This window comes from Alnus glutinosa, chromosome 1, assembly GCF_958979055.1.
Source record: "Alnus glutinosa chromosome 1, dhAlnGlut1.1, whole genome shotgun sequence".
NCBI classification, from domain to species: Eukaryota; Viridiplantae; Streptophyta; class Magnoliopsida; order Fagales; family Betulaceae; genus Alnus; species Alnus glutinosa.
The window spans coordinates 15,880,792-15,898,531 of NC_084886.1; the positions used below are offsets into that span (position 1 = coordinate 15,880,792).

The window sequence follows — 17,740 nt, forward strand, 5'->3', positions numbered from 1 at the left end:
TGTTGACAAGAGAGCCACCAGCTCGGTGGAGAAGCTAAGACACCAAGGTAGCAGATTTGGACAGGATAAGTTGTACATGACGACGGATAAAACTTCCAGAGAGGTGAAAAGGACTAAAGAAACCTCTAACCAAACAGAAGCATAAACAAAAATGACCATAAAGGAGAGAGGAGGAGAGGAGCTAGGGAAGAGTTGAGATATATCCTTCTCTCCTCCCGGATCCGGCTGTAAAAAGAGGGGAAGAAAATATGGGCAGCAGAAATAACAGAGAAAAAAAAGCTCTTAGTTGCGCAAAGAACACTAGAGACTATACCATTTATACGTTAGCAATTCCAAGCTCTCTCTCTAAGCTAAATGGTTATTATTACTTATTAAAGATGTTTACTGACAATGGTTAAGTTCTCTCTCTCTCCTAAATGGTTATTAAGGATGTTTATTGGCAATGGTTAAGTTTAATTGTAAATTACTAGTTTTGGTTGAAATGAAGCTCTTTTGAATTTAGATCAAATATATTTTCATTGCTCTTGATTTATTGATGAGTTTATAAATATTATATACTGCATTTGAAAAATACAGAATCTCCACCTTGTTATTGGGGTGTGAGAGTTAGTGTTACCCTTGAAGCCCGATCTAGTACTCATTTGCTCAAGATCGAACACGTACTCTCTTCCTCTCAAAGCTCCCAACTTTCCTCCCATTTTTCTCTCTTTCTCTGACTCTATACTCTCTCTTTCTGGTGGTTGCTGGATGTTGGGGTGTAACGCCCGCATGTACACCTGGATTTATATATAGGCATTAATTAGTTCATGTAGATTAACAGTCGTTGCTGAAAACTATGAATTTAGGAATTCTCTAGACAATTATCAAGGAATCCGCATTTCCTTCAAGAATGAGAATGGATGCATGGGCCATACTGAGCAAAGGGTCTAGAGTGATGGTCAGTGCTGGCCACGGAACGATAATTGTGAAGGTGTTGGATGATTTGAAAAATGGAAAGGGCACGTACTGCGTGAGAATAGCTTTGAAGCTTGTTTCACAGAGTACCATGACATGCTCGCCCTTGCTGTCGTGTTGACATCCCATTCACTGCTGGAAAGATCCCAAAGTAAATGAAATGCCCTCATTGTCCCCGCGTCATGGAGACCTATGCATGTCAGCTTCCAAGTGTTGCCACATTGACAGTGCTATGAACGCACTCGTTTGATGGAAACCTCTCTCTAGATCCCTACGTACTAATAATATCTCTACTAATTAAATATAATCGCTTAGACCCAAAAGCTCCAATACATCCTAATCTCATGCTTACACAAAAGGATGACTAAAAGGATGCATGGTAGCTCTTCATTGGGTGGGTTCATCTAAGTTCATCTTAAAATAAACATGAAAAACATTTTTAAAAAAGAGGACAAGGTAGTAACTTAGTCTACACTAAAGCATGCCTTTCAAGTCCTCTTTCACCCCCCAAGCCAATTTGATTACCGATCAAAAGTCTGAAATTAATATTAAGCTCCTGGCCCTTCATTCTAGCTTTAATTCCTTGATTCTTAATTTCCTCCCATATAGATATATCAGGTATTAATTAAGCATCTCTTCATCACTTCCCTCCGAATTCTAATTTTACTAAATCCACACTCAAATAACAAATGGTCTTTACATTCAATAATATTTATGTAAAACAAATATTTCACCTAGCCTTTATATCCCCATTATTGCATCAGTCGATCTCCAGTATATATATAGGCAGTTTCTAAAAGCCAGCCACATCACAAAAGTATATTTAGGAATTGCACAAGAAAACTACTAAAACACTGGTCTTTGGGTTTTTTTTTTTTTTTTTTTTTTTTTCTTCTTATTCTTCTTCTTCATCTTCCTGGCGTTTATTGAAAACCCAGGGAAATGTTAAGGTTAATGGCGATTATTACATATTGCAGTAAAAGTATCGTCGTATGTAGGAAATTGGCATGTATTTGAAAATAATTCTCGATGTTTATGAAAAAACAATTCGAGTATTAATTATGGCATGAGAAATGATCCCTACACTCATTTTTCATAACAGCCTCACAACAAGCTGATGTGGTTGGTAATATTTTATTTTATTTTTACAAAAAGAAAAGAAAATAAAATAAAAAAAATAATAAAATATTACCAGCCAGATCAACTTATTGTGGGGCTGTTGTGAGAAATAAGTGTAGGGATCATTTCTCTTATGGCATGGACTAATTATCAGTTTTTATTAAAAAAAAACACCAATAGGGAAGTGATTTTTGCACTTCTTGTGCACAACATGGGCACTCACACAATACACATTGGGGTGGGGCCCACACACTGGACCCCACCTCAATGTGTCTTGTGTGAGTACACATGTTGTGCTTATGAAGTTTTTCTATCATTTCCGTTTCTTAAATAAGATCAACTCAAGAATGGAAAGAGTTATACAAAATATTTGAAGATTATTTTTAGAATAATATATTTCACTTTATATATGTACAAGAATCTTTCTTTGTATCCAAGTTTAGGGTTATATTTTGTATATTTATTTCTTTCTTTTTCTCCAAATATTCTGCTTGGAAAATACTCAAACTTTGCCTATATATATAATTAAATGCATGTTTGTATTATTTGGAATGAAGTTTTGAAGTATCAATTAAATTTTAAGTTTTCAGAGTTATTTCTCTGTTTACTTATTTGGGGCAATAATTAAGGTTTATTTCTGCCCAATTTGTTATTTTCTCTTTTCCTGAATTCTCTCATTTTTATCTTCAATTCATAGTTTCTGCTGCTATCATATACTGTCAGAAGAATTTTAGTTCTGTTTCTAGTTGGAATTATTACTCGATCATTAAAAATAGGGCTTGGGAGATCGACTGATCGAAAGATGGCAAATGCTTTATGGTGGTTGTATTTGGGACCAAATGTGTGTATAAAGTAGTACAAATTTTGTTCATGTATAAATAAGATATATGTGAGTATGAGTGCCTGCATAAAATAGGAGATGCATGTTCACGCTGTCTTCAGGGAACAAGCTGTGGGTCCGCATTTGAAGAACTCGGTTGGGAAGAGAGATTGCTCTTTCAGTAGTAGATATTGTTTTGGTGAATGACACATCGAGCAGATTTCTGAAACTTCAGTGGTTCATCTTAAGTTAGTCCTCTCTACTCTCTAGCAATGCAACCAATGAAAGAGTGCTTGGGAGATTCCCAAAGAAGTAGAGTCACCCGGAGTACTCCTACAAATCATATGCAAAACTTGAATCTTATAAAAAATTGTTAGGACCTATCTAGCTAAGAAATGCACTAATACTTCAAATTGAAGATATTGATTAATAATAAGTAGTCTGAACGGGTGGATCATGCCCCAGTATCAAATTATTTTAAAAAGAAAACTTATGGCTACACTCTGCAGATGTATTTGGTAGTATTAGCTGAAACATCTTAAATAGAACAACAATCTCCACTAGTAATCTGAGTTCATATTTATCACTACTTGTAATAGCATTAGCATAAAGAGGCTACTCAACTAAGAGACCCTTTTGAGTCCAGAATTCCATAGGCAATTTTCCAATAGATTTTCCCATAGATTTCTCAGAATTGAATAGACCTCTCCAATCAGATTTTACATCAAAAACTTCAGGAATAGCCCCATTCTCAATAGCTTTTACTTCAGAATTTAGAATCGGATCACCATTTTCCACATAATGTTCCTCTTCCTCCTCATATGCAAGATCAGTCTCATGCTCTGTTTCATACTTAAAATCTTTATCAACCGTAACAAAATCACAGTCAACATGACAATGAACAACCGAAATAAAATCATGATCATTCGGAGGAAAAGCAAAAAAAAAAAAATGTCAGGTTTATTCTTTTTCATTAATGTGTTAGCTTGAGTTTGGAATGCTGCCTTGATTGCCTTCACTGAGATTTACTGTGGAGATAGAGGTGACTTTAAGCATCATTGAAACCTGTTCATGGGCGCTAAGCGCTTCGACCATATGATAGAACCATCACAAAATCCTTGGCTGAGCTACCGACAGATGTCTGTATTCTTTCTGATGTTGGTTTTGTCTGCAACCACATGTCTACCAAGTCGTGAAGTTGCTGTGTAGAAATCAATGGCTGACCCTGCAACAAGATCTCCACCTGTAAGGATTTTTTTAACAGCACTTATCAGCAACAAATTCCCATAGTTTCTCATTCACAGTTCCATCTCCGTATTTTGTATGGTGACGGTAAAGAGAAACCGCTTTTTGAGAAGATAATACAACCCGAGTACAGAAAAAGATACGCCATACAGAAAATTCTCTTCTTCTTTTTTCCAACAGAGGGGCAAAGTTACCTCAGCCTCGCTAGCAAGATCCAGTTTTTTCACAAGATACTCTTTGATAAGTGAAACAGGTAAGCTACCATCCCTATGACAATTTGAAGAACAAATCATTGAAAGTCAGGAGTATTTGCCAACAAAAGCAAACAAAGAAAGCATTTGTATATACTGCATTAGTTGGACAGACTCATATGAATCACAGTCTCACAGCTGTTAATGGTGGGAGGAACTTGAATGAAAACAATAATGAGTACTAATATGATCAACTCGAGACATTCAGGCATGTTGCCTGTCCCATTTACAGTAAATGATGATTCCATTATATTCTCTAGAGCCTTAATAAAACAGGCTACTGAAGTTTGCTACCTTATTGGTTCAAATTTGATAAGAGGGAAAAAAAAACAACGAATATAACGAAATTCGCGGTTTCTACAAACAAAAATAGGCAAAGAAAAAGAACCTATTGGAAGGGTAGCAGGTGTATAAATATCTCTTCCTAGGAAGCATGATATTCAAATCAGCAGAATTATCTTGTAACTCAAAAGTGTAGATCACATAAATTCAGTTTTCTAGTTAATGATACAGTATAGTTCGGGCCCATTATCTGTTCTTTTACATATACAAATTTTTGCATATATGCGGAGCATACATATATAAAATGTAGACAAAATATTTTAATCATCCGCTAGACAGCATGTGGCTGATCAACCCTGTTTTCTGTTATTTTTCTTTTATCTAGGTGTGGTTAGAAAGTAGTCGACTCTCGACCTCTTCAACCTAGACAATAAATTTAAATAATTTCTCTCAAACTTGACCTGAAAGTTTGTATCAAATGATGTTAATGTGTAACCACTTGAGATAATTCCTTGGCCAAACTCTAGGTAACAAAATTGCAGACTACTAAGTATTTAGACTTCAACTGTTGTAGAGAAATGTTCATATGAATTCAATCTTTCATTTGCCAATGTAAGTTTCACCTCATTGCTTAATAAAAGCTTCATTTGGAATGAACTAAGTATTCTTTCAAAACCCACTCTACTACCAACATAGTGTCTATCTAAATTGTTTGAAAAGGATGTAGAGAAATGTAAAAAAAAAAAAAATGGGATAAGAAACAACCCATGCTCCAAATAATGCGTCAATAACTTGGACTAGAGCATATTAAGTGTAAGATAGTTAACAGTAACATACTAGTATTTCATAAATACCAAAATATCTCTTATCCACTATGGAACTTCTACCAAAACCAATAAACTTGATGCAGAGAAAGACAGTTTTAACCATGACATTTTCTTTCACAAAACAATAATGTAAGGATACTGTAGGAAGTAGAGTTAATAAAAACTCACTTAACCCTCAAATAGCATGAAGATATCTGCGGCAAGGGTGCATCTCCTACCCTGAAACCATTAATCAAAAAAATAAAAATAAAAAATCAGCATATGAGATAAAGAATAAACTCTTTAATGATCAATTCTTTACTGCACCAAAGAAGCGAAATCTTACTGTTTATCAGAGGCAACTAATGAGAACCAAAGTGGGCTAAATATTCTGTCACGTTTACTATTTGCATCAAGCGCTGCTTGTCCTGGAATATCAGAGACAGCTGCTCTTCTTTGCCGGACAGCTTGCAACTTTTTAGGCTTCACTGAACTTGATGCAGGAGCTGAGGAATTTTCATGACCATGGCCTTTTGATTTATTACCACGCCCCTTTATTTTAAATTTAGGCACACGTGCTTCATTGGCATCCGGCAGCATTGTTGTCCCATGCATTTTGAACTTAACAGACTTATTAGTTTTGCTTGCAGTTTCCACCAAGCGATTTAAGGGTTTCCACAAATCATTTTTCCCTTCACATGGTTCAGCGTTGTCCACCGTCGGTTTATTACTCATGTGTTGCTTAGATGACTCAGCATTAGAAGAATTCTGCATCAGAAAAAGATAATTCGAAAGGAATCTGTTATAAATAAAATGCAGATAACCAAATTATCAGCTTTTTATTTTTTTAAAACAAAGTACATAGAAAGAAAGAAGATTAAATTTGTTTAAGCTCAAATCAAATAATTTTTTTTTTCTTTTGTGCAATTTTAAATAAGGTGAGCTTAAACTTGCCACGCAATCTTCCACTTCCTTATCATCTTCCTCTCTGTTAAAAGGGTCATCAACAAAAAGAGTAGATTCTTGTAGAACAAGAAACTTTCTTGCAGCAGATTTTATTCTTTTTCCAATCAGACCAGGAGGGGCACTTAGTCTTGTTGCGCTGAACCCCAATGAAGAGAGAGATCTCTCCTTCCTTTTTCCTGGCAATGGAACTGAGGGCACAGCTTCAGGTGACTTAATCTTTTTTCTTCCAGTAGGGAAGAGTTTAGCTTTTAAATCTTGCACATTGTGATCTGCCCTGCAGATCAGCAAAAGGTTAAAGCAACTAATTAAAACAAACACAAACCATTTCTCCTGTCAAATTCATGAATATATTTTTTAATTGTTTTTGTATATATCTTTCATGTTAATGAGTTAGACTTTATGAAAATGGCTTCTAAATGTGACACAGTTAGTCAAGTAACTGAAGGACAGGCTCAAGCATAGAATCGGCTGCATTCTGTACCCATGCATGATCCAGGGAGGTGCGCGGGGGGTTTCTTCAGCTTCCTGACTATCAAGATTTGAATTATTAACATCTATGATTTGTGCTGTACTATGATTGTATTATGAAAGTTGAGAAAGAATGCATCACAAAAAGCCCCTAAGAAGTTGGTAATATCATGCAATATTCACATACAAAGAAAAAAAAAAATTTAAGATCATCAAAATGGGACTACTGGTTCATAAAAGCCAAAGATAACTGAAATAGTTCCAACAATTCTGCAAATGAAATTACTTTTATACAAAGTTTCCTTATTAAACTAGTTTATGAACAATTGAATAGCCTGCAGGGTTACCAAAGTGACTAATTTTTCCATTCTACAAAAACATGATCCCCACAACATTAATATGTCATTTTGAATACAAAGACCAAACCACTTCCCCTGCAGAATTTATTATACCCTCCACACAGAAACATATAACAAACAAGCAACCATATCATTCACAAGCTGGTGTGCCATCAAATCAAATTGCTTAATTTTTTTTGACTTCGCAAATACAGTCTATAATTCTTTTGGCTTGGCTAACAAAGAAACAAAACGATGGACCATATTAACTCTTAAGTAATGCATTTTTCTAAGCTGGCCAATAGTTCCTTTGACCAAGAGGATAAATTTCAACAAAGTATGTGAGTTCAGTTTCTTTTTTCCTCTTATATTGGTCGAAAGAAATGTAATGAGGGTCAAGATTAAGGTTGACCTGATTTTAATATAAGTTTTAGCAGGTGGGGAAACAAGAACCACACATTTGTGCTGCAACTTAACCAAAATATATCTTTGCAATATTCTTTTGTTAAACAACAATTTGATCATTGAGCATATGATCCATCACATCTTTTAGACACTAATGAGTTAATAAATATTAAAAATAAAAAGAGAGGTGCTGAATAAGACAGTCATCATTTTGCTCTCTCTTCAGAACCAAGCTTTAAATTGAAACTTTCATTTCCAGGAACATCAGTTTGTTATCTCAACAATTATACAGTGCACGCACTGTCAAATATGACAATAGCTGCTACTAATTAAATTTAAATCGCAGTTCCTCTCTATCGGTTAAGCAATATGTGAATCACATGTATAATATGATGGAAGAATTAAAAATTTATCACTTTGGCAAGGAACAGAGTTAACTATATTCATAAAGCAAATTGCCCATTTGTAAATTTCCCAAATTCGTAGGAGTAATAATGATGAAATACCTTAGTTTCTCCAGTGGAGCACAACCTAAATCTATATTGCACACTGGACAGTGATTCAATTCCTCATCTGTTATCTTTTCATATATGCACTTCCGGCAAACTGTTTTCAAATTTATACATAACATGCATCAGATATTGTTTGACAATAGATATTTAATAAGCAGTTCAGCCAAGTTTCAATGTACGTTATACTGAAAGGAAACAAGAGATTAGGTGGACAAAGGAAATTATTTTTAACTTATCAATTGAGAGAGAGAGTCCAAGTCACGTATCTAACCAGCAAGCCTTATCAGCAAAAACAAAAACTGGAGTCAATGCAAATTGCATTATTAGAGGGCATTGCATGAACCATACGGTAATGGAATGTTGAAAAACAAAAGAACCAAAACAAAAAGAAACTCGTATACCACTAAGATACAATTTAAGACACTATATCATTCCCAATAATTCAGGGAAATTAACAAGTATGCTCTTCTAATGTAGACCGAGAGGCAAACAAATCTCTGAAGAAAACTGAACAGGAGATTCTTGTTCGACCGAGGTTCAATTCTCGACCAACCAAGAATGCATCGTGATGTTTAGCACTAATTTCTGAGGGCCTCGATTGATGTCTCGACCTTAGCTCGATTGATGTATCAAAAGACATATATTGATACAATTCAACATGCAGTATATATGTACGTATTGCCATCCTTAACCAAATTGTATGCATCCTAGCTATTGTAAGACTATCCAAGGTATAAACCATAGATTCACCCAGTCATGCATTGTCACATGAAATAACTAGAAAATTTTATTTTATGAGAAATCTCGAGAAAATTTCTAAGTTTTAGTTTCACTGCCGCAAAAAAAATAAAGAACGCTAGTATTTGAATGAAACCAATTATAAACTTTATAAGTATGTCACAAATAAGATTATTTTTATATTAAAATATTCAATGGGACCATTGATGGCTTGCCACATCATATGCATCATAATATTAAACATTACCTCTTAATTGTTTTAGCCTACAAATTATCATATCTCAAAACTCAAGTTCTACCATTACTCGCATATAAGAAGAAAACGCCAAGTACGATCACTAACATGATGAGCATTAATTACGACAAGATTGCAAATTGATCGAGGAATACCCAAGTCAAACAAGAAAAAGTTACGAATAGAACGTAAACCACAAATAACCCAGATGAAAGGAACGATTAAACCATATGAAATCAAATAAAAAATAAAAATAAAAAAACTCAGAAATTGGAAGAACAGAGAGAGAAGCACTGACAGGTGTGGAGGCACTCAGATATTGTGGTAGCATCTCTGAAGAGCTTATTGCATAAAGGACATGCCATGCATGCGGCGAGTTTATCCCTCTTTACTTTCACAATCTGGCTTGCCATCATCGTTACCTTCTTCTTCCTCCTCGATCTTACACTGACACGCCCACACAAAACAAACACAAGCGCCTCCTTACTGACGTACCCACATGGTGCATGTCATCAATACGCTACAAATCATGAGCTTTTCCGTCGTTGTGGACGAGAAACCACGGCAATCACGAAGAAACTCGTCCACACGTACACATTGATAGTAATTGTTGGGGTTGGAAAATTTTCTTCTATTGGCTCCGTTTCCGTTTGGTGGGCGAGGAAAAAAAAGAGACAAAGTGTGGAATTTTGGAGTATTCAACGTGGGTCTTGTTCGATTTGGACAATGGCAAAGGGGTTGATGATCTGTTCGAGGCTCAACAGTAGAAACACTCGCACCATGAAAGCTTTATAACTAGTTTTCTTTGTGCTCGAGAGCGAGAGGCCTATGCGAAGGGGATGAGATAGCGTGCGCTGGTCACGGTTACGGTGTTAACCAGCGCACCCTCTGCCCACAAGTCTATGTGCTTTTCTATGTTTGGCAGCCGGCGCACGATAGCAGAGTCACGTGGTGGTCACGTGAACGGCGTGTTTCAGTTTTAGTTTTGGTTTTGGCAGTTTGGGTATAGGAATTTTAGGAAAGTCAAAGCTCTCAGATTGTGCCAAGTGGGGTGTGGATCGGTCTCCAGAAAAATCAAAAAGAACTTGGACAGAGTACGTGGAGCCCACTCCTTGAATGATGACTGCATGGACGGCTCTGATGTTGTTTGACTTGGGATATGTATTTGTGTGGGTTTTGCAGGCTGTGTGTACGTAGTACGTACAGATTATCGTTGCAGTTTGCGTGCGCACTTTGTGAATCTCGACCGTGACGTGGCACTTCATGAACGGTCTACATCCGACTCACACGAAATGCATCGAGTTTCACATGTGGAATTTTGTATGTAACGAAGGAAAAAGAGAGGGACACAAAATAACGAAATTGCGGGGCTTTCCATAGAGATTCTGGATTCAATCTTGCGCTTTTGTAATTACAATTTACAAGAATATAAAATATTCTAACATGAAGGAAAAATATAATCAAGCCTAATTAAAAAATATTTTATAAATATTCTAATATATCCTAACAAAGATAAAAATTCATGGATAGGTAATACACTAAATAATTAGGGTAAGTTTGAATTTTTTATTTTAAAAAGTGTGATTTAAAAAAATAAAGATTTTTAAAAACACAGTAAAGCGTTTAGCAAAATCGCAGTTTAGCTTTTAAAATCGAAAATTAACCTTTAAAATTCTGCGTTTTCAAAAAAGCTCTATTTTACCTGCGATTTGAAAAAACAGATTTTCTGTATTTTTAAATCGCAATTTTTAAAAATGCAGTTTGCAAACGATTTAATTTCTACGATTTGATTTAAAATCACATTTATTATCTACGAATCGCAATCTTAAACGCACATTTACTCTAAACCTACTCAAGCAACGTCTTTAATGAAAAATGAACAACGGGCTTGTTTACTCCCGAACCATCATTCGAGGGCGGTTTTTAGCCACGACCGCTCCACAAGCCGAGGGACGCCTCCCATGAGGCCTATATCCTGCCACTTTACTTTCCACAGGACCATCCCCATGAAATTTTCTATAAAAATATATAGGGCACACTTCATCAAGGTATGCAAAAATATACTCTCTTTTTAAAATTTTTGTTCAGTTTTCCCTTTTACAAATCATCATGGTTTCCTTCCGGCCAGCGTCCCTCCGATAATTTTTCCCGTCAATTCGACCTTCTTAAAAAATGCTTCAACACTCATGTTGCTCATATTTAATTGCTATATACACGCCATTTGAAGTTTCCATTCCAATGTCAGAATAGACTGTAGAACTACAAGGAATCTTCAATCAAGACAGAAGCATGAAATCAAAATTTTCTTCTTTTTCTTTTTTGATTTTATGTAACCAATTGATATAGGGAAAACTTAATTTCAGTAAATCCCAAAGCTAGTTTACCAAACTTATAATATTTTTGCATCTCGATTTTGTCAATTTATTTTGTTTCAAACGGCAATGTTAGGTTAATAATCTGCGACTCTCCCTCATCTGTTGACAACGACACAAGAGTTAAAAGAGTCTCAGCTAAACGACAAAGGTTAATGGTTAAATTGAACATAAGTAACAATGGAAAGACGCTTATACAACAACTCAACAAGGGTGTTCTTCCAAATGGCAGCCCTGACTGACAAATGACAATGTTTATTGGCGTTTGGTTTTTATTCAATTATATTAATTTATAAAAACTAATTTTTTTATTCACAACATAAAAAATACTAATATAAAATAATTTTTTCAAAAAAAAATAACCTAAAAATTTGAGTTCCGAAGATGGTCTAACGATTTGAGAATAAAAAGCTCAAACTCAAAAAACTGTTTACGATTTTAAAAAAGAGAAACCATTTTACCGAAATTAAATAAGCTTTTTCGCAAATCGAAAATGCCTTCGATTGATTAATATTTTCCGTCACACCGAACACCGGAATATACGAAAAATATTTTTTAAAAATTATTTACGCCGAAACAAACGGAGCAATATCATCCTCCTATACGCCAAAAAGTATTTTCCCTTTTTCAAACAAAATATAAATGCATGGTGACAATATTTCCTCATGAATTTAGAAAGAATATAACCTCTAATTATAGAGGACCCAAATCCCACTATACTGATCTCTCTCTCTCATCCTCTGATTAACAGTTGTTGTAACATTAGGGAAAGAAGGTTGAGGGTAGGAATAGAGAACAAAACAAAATCCAAATAACCAATTTATTGATCACAGTAAAATGGTCATCGATTACAAGTACATCATCTAAATATTATACATTTAAAATTTCCACCAAATATAATATATGTGTTCAGAATTGTGAATTAAAAGTGAAAAGACTACACCATCATCCTGTGTCTGTCTGTTTTTACACTTGCATGAGTTGATGGCTAAAACCAACGAATCAGACTTGATAATTCACTGAGAGAGAGAGGAATACTTGAAGCTTGAAACTCCTTTGTAGTAGGAATACTTCATGTATGAGTATGGATTCAAGACCCAACCAATCCCTTGTGTCGAGCATATAAAACAATTAGTAGAAAGACAAAAGAAGAACATAATCCGGTGACAATGACCACCTGCCAACCCAAATGGGAAAGATCAGTGAATATTTTCGTAGAATTTCGTCCAGAAACCAAAAGCCAAATTTACCAGCAGAAATGGCTTGCATGCATACCCATTTAAACATGTAGCCATGGTCATTATTCCAAGTGTAAGGGATATTCACGCCAAATATTCCAGCCACCAAAGAAAACAAGGATAAACAAACAGTTCCAGCACTTAGAAAGAGCTCCAACTGCAGCCATTAAGCAGCAGAAGATAATTCAAATGTACGAAAATAATGCAAATGTTCCCGGACTTAGCAATATCACCCAGAAAACAAAAAGAAAAGAAAAAGAGAACATTGATACAAAACACAAGGAAGATCAAAGCACCTGAATCAGCTGATTTCGATGATTGTCAAGCTGCAGAATGCACAAAGTTTTTACTTAGATCAGATAACATTAATAGAAGGACAATGGTCTGGAAGAACAATTTAAAGTTTTTTACTGTGTTACCTGAATATTGATGTAATCTTCCGTATCATCAATATATTCTCGCAGCTACAGAAGTTCACATAAGCAATTAGAGAAGTATGTGAAATACATCTTATGGAACTTCAAAAGATTTAGCTACTTTTTTGAAACCAAACACGTAACAGGAGCAGATTTTAAGTCAACAAAAATAATTGAATTGCAAAATAATACATCCGAAATAGCACATACCGTGGTTAATTTGTTCAACGTGCCATCAATTTGCATAAAGTAAGCCTGCATAACATATGACTGCCCAATTGACACTTCATTTCAAATAGAGCATGAAAAATGAGAAGTAAATAAGATTATAACCTCCAGTATCATTTCAAGCTCCTCAACATCATTCTCATCTCCACGAAATGTAGCCACACTTGCTCTACTTGCTTTGGATATCTTTGAGCCTATGGTAGGGGAGGCCGGAAGCCAATTGGCAGCACCTGAGCCACTAACTGGTGAAGATGCACCAGTCAACTTTCTTGACAAGTAAAGGTCAGCCATATCATCGTCATCATCAAGTAGTTGTTCAAGTTCATCTCTAACCTGCAATTTTAGTGATGAGCAGTAGATAACTCGTTGCCTATTATGAGGAAAGCAAAGGGAAATGATACACATATTCTCTTTCGTTGTAACCTAGTCAAGCAGGTTATTATTGGATCCACCATGTGGTTCCACAAATTTAATGGTGGATTTGCAAAAGAGATGGGCAAGAAATGAATGTGTAATAACTCTCTTCAGTATTACCTGTCAAGGTTTCGAGATTGTTTTTATGATCAGAACTATATTGCTTAATCTGTTTTCATTTTCCTAAAAATATTCAACGGAAAGAATCTACTAGCTTAGATGGTGCATAAATTGAAGAAAATGCTTTTTCTGCTATGAATTTTTCTGATCCTATCAATTCCTGTCTTTGCCAGGCCAAAACCTATATGGCCAGTTATGCAGACGGTCCAAAGCCATAGCTTTTATAGCTTAATTAACAAAGCTAGTCAAAACTAGAAAATACTAATTTGCAGATCCTTCTGCTATGTAATATGGTAAAAGAGCAACTTCTCCCTGCTTCTTAAGCTTCAGATTTTTCAGATTTCTCACACGTATAATTGTTAAATACTGATACAGATGCAAACCAATGAAAAATAAATACAAGTTGGCTCACTGGGTTTAGCATCAATAAAAAATTTCAAGGGTCAAAATCCTCCATGACTGGTAAATGATTATTATATAATTCCAAAATATGTATTTTAACTTTATTTGCATAAATACTATTAATGCCTATATGTTGGACATAAATTTGTTAAAACAGAATTCTATGTGCAAATACTAGCTAGTAGACATTTAAAAACAGATATTTCTTTTTCAACAAGTACAGAAAACCAGAGAATAAAAACTACGTTTCAACTTAAAAAAGAAATATTAACAATGTTTCTTACATAAAAGATTCATTCCCATGGTATACAAATTTTTAATAAAATAAAATCACTAAAAAGAAGGGCTTTGATAATACAAATTTTCTTTTTTGGTAAGCATATGTACAATGTATCTCACATAACAAAAAAATTCCTTACCTTTTGAACCCGAGCAGTCAACCTCGTCATTGCACTCTTTAATTTACGAACCCTGTCCAAGTTACGGCTACTAATCTGTAGGGTATAATAACTCACAAAAAGTTACAGGGAAGAAATAAGCCAAGAAGCCAATGAGCAACACAATTCACAAGCATGGAAATTAAGCAGGAAACAGTGATGAAGATACCAAAGTCCCAACTCAATGGGGAAAATAATGATGTGATCTCTTCTATATAAGAGATGGGGCACAAAAGAAGTTTCCCTTATAAGTAAGAGAGATAGATTTAGCATATGCAGAAGCCAAACTTCTGAAAAACAGAGAGAAACTACAAAAAAACAGAGCAAAGCCCAAAAATTTCAAATTTAACAGCAAAATGAATTCTGTCTTCTAGGGAATGAGAATAGCAAAAAGGCAAAGATAACTCTCGTGTTTCTCTTCTATGTGTTAGGAAATAAATCTATTTCTCAGAACCAATGAGAAGTGAAAAATAAGAAGGAAGCAAATAAAAAACAAGCAATCACAAACACAGAGATTTATGTGATTCACTACTAAAGGCTACGTTCACCGAGTTGCAGCAATGTTTCACTATTTCTTAAAAAGAAACAATACAAGGAGACGTCAATCCCACTATACTCAAAAGTTATAAGCGACTATAAATACGACCCTCTACCAAGCCAAAACACCAAAACGGGTAAAAAAAAATTCCAAAAATAAACCCATATAAATACAACCTCCTTGCCTCCGCTCCATGGACTAAGCCTAAAAAAAAAAAAAAATTAAACCCTTTTAAACTGTAGAGCTTTCAACATCAAATCAGGTCAGACAACAAACCAGACTCCACATAGCCTAACACTGTGGAAGTTATGATTGATGAAAAGAGAGCAGTAAATAGCCTTGTGATATTAAAAGGATCTGCAAAGAATTACTTTGGCACATGAAAGGCAAATAAAAAAAAACAAGAGGAAACTGAAGTAGTCACCTTAGAGGTGAGCTCATCTAATGCAGGATAAGCGGCAGTCTCCAATTCCATTGTACGTGCAGCAAGGAAACTACAAATAGCTTCCAAAGCTACCTCCAGGGCCCGGAATTCAAATGGAGAGACTACATTTCATAATGTATATCATTCAGATGTTAAGAAATAAATCCAGGACTGAGAAAATGATAAGAAAATAAACCGGACAAATAATAAAAGAAATTTCCAAATACAGTCCCAAATCTTCACTAATCAAAATTTAGATTTTGTTTTTTAAAATCATCACTAATCAAATACAGTCCCAAATCGCATACCATCATCTTCTTCTCCTGCCTCAACGTCATTTTGCCCACCTGGATACTCTCTCCCTTCGCTTTGACCTTGGCAAATGGCATTTACAGGAGGCAATCGCCTTTGAAGTTCCTCAACAACAGGGATAACATTCTCATCCATCGGATCCCGGAGCAACACCTATTCCACAACACATATGACAATCAGAATCCCACAGTTGCGAGAAAAAGTGTTATAATAATAATTAAATGATTAAATTTTCACTCTTTCAACCCATCCAGCTTGAGTCAATAGCAGGCTTGTTTCACAAAAACCCGACATATTAGTCGTCCATTAGACATAAACTCACATACTTCGTATGCATCATTCTACTCTCCTCCAATTGATTAATTACTCTTTATTTTAGTTAATCACCGAAGCTATTATTAGCGGCAAAATGAAATTAATTAACTTGAAAGAGTTCAAATTCTTTTACACACACGAGAATACACCTCACACATGATAAAGTCTATTGAACCTTACTCTTTCACAAAAGGCACTTTAAGGGAAGAGGTTTGCTCAAAGCTTATAAAGCCCACAACCCAAGTATACTTTGGCAATGTGGGACTCTTAACAACACCATGAAACCGTTATTCGAGTCTACAGGACTCTATTAATATTTTAAGAAAGAGAACGAGAGAGAGATTAACCTCTTCAGCAGTGATAATTGCCTTGATATGCTGAACACCCAAGAATTCAAAACATCAGTCTCAAACATCAGAAAGCGTAGAATGTCAAAAAGTCAAAACCAAAACGAAAAGAAAAAAAGTCAGAAGATAGAGGAAAGACCTCCAAGTTGAGAACAATGGCCTTGTCACGGCCGAGAATGGCAGATGGGTAGGACAACAAGGGGTCGAGAATGCGGAGGTCGCGTGCGTGGATGTGAACGCGGTGCATGATGGCGTACTTGTCCACATCCAGCACCGTCCCTTCGCCTGCGCCGTCCATCAGCATCCAGCTCCGAGCCACCGTCAGGCTCTTCTTCTTCCCCAAGGACCCCAACACCACCGAACCCTGGTCCACCGGCACCACATGCCCGCCCCGAGCCATCTCTCTCTCTCTCTCTCTCTCACATCCCCAACCTCAACTCTTCTGATCACGCACGCTAGACGCTACCCACCAATTCTTCAATTCAAATAAAGTTCCTTATTACGAGAGAGTTCGTCACATGCTATATGATGACGTGTGTACCATTAAACTATTTAAGCATCCGTTTGGTTTCGCAAAACGTTAACAGGAGGGGATGAATATAATGATTCAATTTATATATTTTAACACTTTCTTTTTATGATTAGGTTCAATTTTTTTTTTAAATAAGTATAATTCGATATATGAAATATTTAATTAGAATAAAAAATAAATAATTGAATTAATATTTGAATTCAAAATTTTGTTATGATATTATCTCAAGACTCTGTATGTTTCGAGATAAAATATTATTCGTTGGAAAATGTTTTTCATTAGAAATATTTTTTAGTGTTTGGCGCATACGGAATATGAAAAATATTTTTTCTATTTTTATTCAATCATATTAACCCATAAAAATTAATTTATATTCACAACATAAAAATATTAATATAAAATAATTAAAAAAAAAAACCTAATAATTTGAGTCAGGCAATGGTGTAGCGGAGGCTGGTCGGTGACCGAAGGTGGCCTTGTGGTGGTTCGACGGTGGACTGAGAATG

The 17,740-nt window shown here is 35.3% G+C and overlaps 2 protein-coding genes across 2 annotated transcripts; both read right to left on the reverse strand.

The window, feature by feature from the left end:
* Positions 1–3,402: 3,402 nt before the first annotated feature.
* Positions 3,403–10,009, reverse strand: LOC133858603 (E3 ubiquitin protein ligase DRIP2-like). Its single transcript, XM_062294082.1, has 7 exons — positions 9,438–10,009; positions 8,161–8,260; positions 6,432–6,717; positions 5,824–6,245; positions 5,667–5,717; positions 4,333–4,405; positions 3,403–4,136 (listed from the first exon to the last, which is right to left on the reverse strand). Exons 1-7 carry the CDS (start codon positions 9,553–9,555, stop codon positions 3,972–3,974), a joined length of 1,215 nt encoding a protein of 404 aa, XP_062150066.1. The 5' UTR covers positions 9,556–10,009; the 3' UTR covers positions 3,403–3,971.
* Positions 10,010–12,314: 2,305 nt separating this feature from the next.
* Positions 12,315–17,198, reverse strand: LOC133874538 (magnesium transporter MRS2-I-like). The gene is made up of 11 exons (XM_062312389.1): positions 16,842–17,198; positions 16,703–16,732; positions 16,037–16,193; positions 15,729–15,850; positions 14,749–14,823; positions 13,499–13,726; positions 13,376–13,420; positions 13,169–13,213; positions 13,046–13,075; positions 12,787–12,906; positions 12,315–12,688 (listed from the first exon to the last, which is right to left on the reverse strand). The coding sequence occupies exons 1-11, from the start codon at positions 17,100–17,102 to the stop codon at positions 12,602–12,604; spliced, it is 1,200 nt and encodes a 399-aa protein (XP_062168373.1). The 5' UTR covers positions 17,103–17,198; the 3' UTR covers positions 12,315–12,601.
* Between the last annotated feature and the right edge of the window lie 542 nt (positions 17,199–17,740).